Source organism: Rhodnius prolixus, unplaced genomic scaffold, assembly GCF_049639745.1.
Source record: "Rhodnius prolixus isolate KJV_2025 unplaced genomic scaffold, Rpr scaffold_11, whole genome shotgun sequence".
NCBI classification, from domain to species: domain Eukaryota; kingdom Metazoa; phylum Arthropoda; class Insecta; order Hemiptera; family Reduviidae; genus Rhodnius; species Rhodnius prolixus.
In genome coordinates, this window is record NW_027411625.1 from 6,864,095 (window position 1) to 6,871,065 (window position 6,971).

Here is a 6,971-nt window from a genome sequence, read left to right on the forward strand (position 1 = left end):
CAGTTTAGAGCGCACATTTTAAAAATAACAGAATATAATTATTTATATTTAATAGTTTGCGGTCGGTATCAACCATTATTGTAAAACTGTAAAATAATACTTAAGTATTAAATTTTTTTCAAAGAATAAGTCAAACTATAAGTGTATTTAGAGAAGTTAAACAAAATAATTTGAATTTTTTTATTTGAATATCAGTATTTTTCATTTTTTTTTTATGTAACAGTACTTTAATTAAGTTTATCTGTTATTGTCCATTTTATAATTCTTTCAGTAATCACTAATCAGTAAGTGCAAGGTTAACTTTGTTATTGTTGATCCTAACAACACTATTTGATGATTTTGACAAAAACTTAAAGATCATTTGGAACAAGCTGGTGCGGAAAAAACATTTATTATTAAATTGGTAATGTCTCATAGCAACATAAACTATGGGGAATAGATCTTCACTGTTGTTAAGAGAAGAAGAAATTGCTGAAATTCAAGCCGAAACTGGGTGTAAGTTTCTAATTCTATTTATTTTATTTATCATTTATTTCTTTTTCTGTGTGCCATTGTTTATATTAATTTCAGTTAACATTTAATTCTGATCGTTTTATTGGATTATTTTTGGACTTATTGCCCACCTTGATTTATTTTGTGTATTTGCCTCTCAAAATAGGGTGCTACCTATAACTTCCATAGATTATTAATTTCATATTGTAGACTAAATTTATTGTATTCCCGACCTGGTGCTCTTCACATCTCACACGTTTCGAACTTCTCGGAGACTATAAAATCACTATTTTTGTTAGATAAAAATATCTTTTATTTTTCTTACCGTCCTGATTTGCCAGCAGTCTCCAGCCATAATCTTGTGATTTATCAACCCCTTCCTGAGGGTTTACAATCTACCACAAATGGGCCACATTTGCCAGCTTTACTTAAATGAGTACCATTGATTACCAAGGAAATTTACCAACAGATTTTTGGGAACATTATTTTAAAAAAAAAAGAACTGTAAAATATTAGTTTCTTAATACAAAAACCAAGCTTTTGTCTGATAGAAACAGCCTGTTAGAATAGTCGACGTTTAAAATATAAAATTAATAAATTGAGATGGAAAGGACAGAATCACTTGGGACAATTTCCTTTAAACACCCTAGTATCAAGATATACTATAATAGACAAAGTGAGGCATAAATGTCATCCTTAAAATTTATTTCTCCATCCTTTAAAATCACATTTGATTTACAAATCTTAATTCTCACATAATTAAGATTACTATTATAGGCTATTGTTTTTACAAAATGAAAATATGTTTCCCATCATCCAATATAAAGGTTTTTGTCTTACAAATCTCAAAAAAGTAGTTGCTTTTGTTTCGCATTTAATTATTTATTCTATAACTAATTTATTTATTTATTTTTTCATTTGAATCTCCATTAAGTAATAAAAACGTGAGTACAGAAAAATGTAAAGACAAAGAAATAGCATTTATGGCAATTTAATTTATAACATCATTTTTGAGTCACAACAAATTATACATTTGTTTCATTGGAAAAGACCTTCCAAAAATACTCATCAATTCACATAACTTTTACCTTATGGGCATTTTAATTTTAACACTTAGGGTGAAGGGACCAGTAATTGACTGGGCACCAGTAATTGACATACCAGAAATAAACTGGTATTATAAGGGATATGAGCCGTTTTTAGTGGTGATTCTTTCAATTTCGTTATTGAGAAGCCTTTGGGCAGCAGTTCCAGAAAAATATTAATTATTGGAAGGTTCCTTGGTATCAGTGGAAGGTTATTTGTGTTAAAAGTTCAAAATCAAGGAAAAAACAAGCCGTTGCTAAGGAGGATTGATAAGAAAATAATTTTTCTTTTTTCTTATTTTTCGTTTATTTCTTCATATATTCGTGTGGTTATCAATGTTCTGTTATAATTAGTATTACTTGTAGATTTCATTTATGTAGTTTTTTTTTTAATTATAAGAAGCATTGAGGATTAAAATGGGGCTGTCAATCACTGGTCCTTGAAACGGCAATCTGCCCAGTAATTGACATGTATGTCAATTACTAGTCCTAAGCTTTTTTGTTTGAGACCAGTGATTGACTTCCTGGGAAAATGATAAGATAGGTTGATAAATTTTATTATAATTAAAAATTCAATACATTGTAAAATAAAATCATTGATAAAAATCGGCAACATAAAATAAATAGTAAAACTTCCAACAAAATATGTTTAAATTAATGAATTAGCAAATGTACGCCTTATTTCAAGAGGGCATGCAGAATGATTATTCTGTACAGAACAACAATGTATGAACAACAAACTGGAATAATCGTGATCGCCGAACAGCTTCATTTATTTATTACTGTTATAAGTGCGAATGCTTACAACCTGTGGCAGGACGCGATGAACGTGCACACAATGTATAATATACATGTGCCCAAGAGGTAACTCAGTAATAATAAACAATAAAATACTGAATAGATGCAGAAAGTAAGAATGAATTACATCCAGATAGTTTGGTTTCGAAGCAAATGACACTGGCAGCACAGATTGTGGAAAATATTAGCGAAGCGCTCCAAAAGAAGGGAAGCGTAGGAGAAATTTGGTTCACTAGAAAGCACCAACAACTCGAACACAAAGTCGCGTAGTTGCGATCGGTAGCAGCGTTATAGGCGGAATGAATAAAACAAGGATGTGACCACATAGTCTAATCGGAAGTAGAGTTTGGTAAAGTGAGAACCAAAAAAGTTCCCAAAAAAAAGGTTTAAGTAACAAAATATTAGCGGAAACTTGAAAGGATAAGAGAGCGGAAGGGTTGAGAGAAAGAGATAAAAGCGAGCCGACAGACATTGTGTACGATCTAACAAGCATGTTAGCTAATATCTCCTTGGTACTATTGAAAGTAAGGGCTGTTCTTCAAATTACCTGTCTTGGTTTTGATTTAATTAAAACGTCCGGTAGGACAGTTGTGTAAGGGTTGATCGTCAAAAACTGCATAAAAAAGAGTAACAATGAAAAAATATTAGATTATTTAGGTTTGCCTATTTAAGAACTGATTGTAATTAATTATGAATAAGACTGATTTTTGTTATAAATCCAATTGAAAAAGTGATTTAGGTGATTTAAGTGATTTATTTAGATTTAAAAGTGATTTTGAATGCATACCTTATGTCGTTTCATGAATATATTTGTATGTCAATTACTGGTCCCACTCCATGTCAAACACTGGTTCCATCGAAAATTCGGTATGTCAATTACTGGGTCATTGACATACTTACAAATAAAGTCATTTTTGGTTGACATAAAGATCGAATTTACTGCATTTAAAATATTAATAAAATAAAGTACATCCTACTGGAGCGGTACAATTTTACAACCTACACCTGGAGCCAAAATAACGGAAGTTATTCTATCTTAAACTCGATTTTTTTCTTAAGCAGTCAATTACTGGTCCCTTCACCCTATGTTCATTTATATTTTCTGTGTTTATCAATTTTCATTTTGTTATTTTGCAGTCACTCCTAATCAAATTGAACGTCTATACAGCCGATTTACATTTCTGGACCGCGGTGATTGTGGCACATTAAGCCGAGCGGATTTTCTTCGTATACCTGAACTAGCTATTAATCCATTGGGAGAAAGAATTGTACAAGCTTTTTTTAAAGATGAGACAGCTGGAGATCGAGTTAATTTCAGACAGTTCATGGCGGTTTTGGCTTGTTTTAGACCCATCAAGCATACTACTGACAATCCACTAAATTCCAGGGAAAACAAGCTTAAATGTAAGTTTAAGTTAAAAAAAACAAAACAAATACGAACGTTATTTTCATGTTTCTTCCTGTATGTTGTTAAAAATGGTTTGTTGGGTGGTGGCTATCAGAATACCTCGTTTATCTTGTTTGTCAAACATTATAGCACGGATTATATCCTTCCCATAGTATACTTTTCTCACGTAGCACAAATCCTAGCTCATTTCAGCCGTTGATAGCCGTCATCTTAGACAAAACTTTAAGTAATAAAGAGAAACGTCTACACACGAGCCAATGTTTGTAGCAATATGTTTCAACTACTGTCTTACATACTGGTACGATGTTATTAAGAATGCATTGGCGATGAATGCGATCAAGGAATATCATGATCCTACCTTTTCATTTTCTTGTACTTATAGATTTGTCTATTCCCTACCTTTACTCCTTATTTGATACAATGAATCTCATGATCTATGGGAGGAGGATTCTTAAAAGTATTAACGAAAAAAAAAAAATCTCAATTGCTCAAAATCAGGTACCAAGTTGGTTCGAAGAAAGGGTAAGTGAGAGAAAATTGTTGATACTTTTTCTTAAAAAAACTTTTAAATTGACTGAAAAATGCTATGCTGATAATAAAGGGGTAACAATGCCACTGGTCATGCACAGAATACTACTTTAGAATGACAGCACTTATTCGAAGAGTTGTTGTTTAAACCAGCTGCTATTGTAAGGGCATGAACTTAATTTCGAAGTTAATTTGTTGTATTTGCCCTGCTTGTAGACAGGGTAGAAATTTCAATTAAACATCGCCGTGATGCTTGTAATACCATTTTTAAAAAAAATATATTTTCGTTTATTATTTAGGGAGTAACTGAACTTAATTTAATAGGATGAAAAAATAAATGCCAATTTCAGTCACAATTATTTATTGTACCAAGCTTATTTTCTAAATGATATTTTTACATGGTTATTGTTAAGTTGGTGTATCGTCTTGTCTGCTTTAAGGCGCCACGGTAGCCGAGTGGTTAGAGGCTAGGCCTGCGAAGCTAATATGTATTGTGGTACTGGGTTCGATTCCCGGTCTTAGGCCTTTGATTTTATTTAATGGTTAATAAAAGAAATTTACAGTAAAGTATGTTTGCTAGTCGCCTCCGTCCACGACACCTAATTGGTAGTTGGACGTAAAGCCCGCCTGAAAAAAAAGGCAATTACTGTACTTTACTCTTGTTTGCTTAAGAACTTTTTCATCCGCTTGAAATAATGAATCAGTCACCAAAAATAATGAACAGTAATTAATTTTTTCTCTTTTGCAGTTGCCTTCAAAATGTATGATCTGGACAATGACGATATGATATCCAGAGATGAATTGCTCGCTGTACTTCATATGATGGTTGGCGCTAATATCAGGCAAGTTGATATTTAGACATTTTATAGTGTTGTATCATCATGAAGTATACGGTACAGGTAGTTTGGTTGGCAGCATTAGAAAGGGAGTAAAATTCTGGTGTGCCTTCCTCATAGTCAAGTTGTTAACTTAAGTGCTTAATTTCTCTTAAAAGTAGAAATAGTAGAGAGGTTTACAGCGTAAAATTATTTACACACCTTGCATTTTATTGATACCTTCAATTCTATGAAACGTTAAATAAATTTTCAAAAAAGAAGATAAATTTTAAATTAAGCTGCTAATCTAAATATGAGTGCCATTATCCAAATAATATTAAAATAGCGAGAACAAAGGTTATAATAAACAAAGTGAGGCAGAATCCTGGCAACTCTTCATATGTGTTAGCTAGCAGATATGGTCACTTCAATTTCGCAAATACAACTTACAATATCGACCATTAAAAATTTCTCTCCCATGAAACAAGTCTAAGATTCAAGATGCTTCCAGCGTCTGATAAAAGCTTTGTTAATGGAAATTCTCTAACAAGGCAGCAATGAAAACCTAACCACATTTTCAAGAAAACATATTTAGATTAGCATTATTTTTTTTAGAATTCAGATTTTATTACGTATAAAATATATTTCACTTGTTCGCAGTGAAGAACAGCTTACCTCAATTGCGGAACGAACAATCTTGGAAGCAGACATTAGTGGCAATCAGAAGATTTCATTTGAAGAATTTTGTAAAGCACTAGAACGGACCGACGTTGAACAAAAAATGTCTATTCGTTTCTTAAATTGACTATTAATATTTTCATTAATTAATTGACTATTGATTAATATTCTTCTACTTAGCGCATCAAATTTTAAAGCCATTTGCTTCTTGATATTATTTAAAAATTCTTTATGAAATTGTGTTAGTTAAAAATCATAGATATATTTTTTGGTCTCATTTTAAATTTCTTTTTCTAGAAAACGTGGTTGAGAATACTACAAATTAGAAATATATAAATTATATTCTATGATATCAGAATACCAAAAGTGTGTTAAAAAGTTTATTAAATATATATTTTCCAGTAATTTTTGGTTGTGTTGACTAGTTGGTTGGTTTATAAATTATAAGTTGTAAAAGTGAGTTACATTTCGTTCTCTTAATATTTATTATGTTAAAAATTAAAATAAAAAAAAATTGTTACTATTATTTGTTTTGAATTGCTTTTAAAAGAAATCATTGTCATGCGTATTTTGCCAAACTATTTTCGACTACTACAGCTCTGAAAATGTCGAAATATATTTTCAACTAGTGATCAACTATTGGTGAACAATGTCTTTTCAAGTCACTAACTCAACCGTGCTCAAAAACAATCATATCTCTAAAAGCTAACGCAGACAAATTAGCAGAAATCTGCACGATAAATTGTGCATTATAACTAATTTGCTTTCTAGAACCAGTAGAGTTCTGTGTTCAAGTTTTACCGAGAAGCCTCTCTCTAACAGGTAAGTCTAAACAAAGAGGCAGAAGGGTGCTATGATGCTGGAATAAAGATCTCCTAGCGTACTTGTATGAATTCCATTGAAGGCACTAAGAAGATCTGAAACTCTAAAAAGAAGATGCAAAAAATGAAACTATTTTATCTTAATCGTTACTTATTTATTCAATAAATTAACTTGACGTTTTTTATGTCTTCGAATTGGGAGAATATTATACATTTTCTCAACATCTTATAGTTTATATATTCAAACACTTTGAATTATTGTATAGTGAAACGTTCAAAATTAGTTTTTTAGTTTCTTTCTTCTTATCTTTGCAAAGTTAAAATACTCGTAGTAACAACGTTTCAG

At 31.2% G+C, this 6,971-nt stretch overlaps 1 protein-coding gene across 1 annotated transcript; it reads left to right on the plus strand.

Moving 5' to 3' along the window:
• The first annotated feature begins 255 nt into the window (after nucleotides 1-255).
• On the plus strand, nucleotides 256-6,330 carry elm (calcineurin like EF-hand protein 1 elm). Its single transcript, XM_074138230.1, has 4 exons — nucleotides 256-495; nucleotides 3,513-3,779; nucleotides 5,060-5,153; nucleotides 5,787-6,330. The coding sequence occupies exons 1-4, from the start codon at nucleotides 429-431 to the stop codon at nucleotides 5,929-5,931; spliced, it is 573 nt and encodes a 190-aa protein (XP_073994331.1). The 5' UTR covers nucleotides 256-428; the 3' UTR covers nucleotides 5,932-6,330.
• Nucleotides 6,331-6,971: the final 641 nt, after the last annotated feature.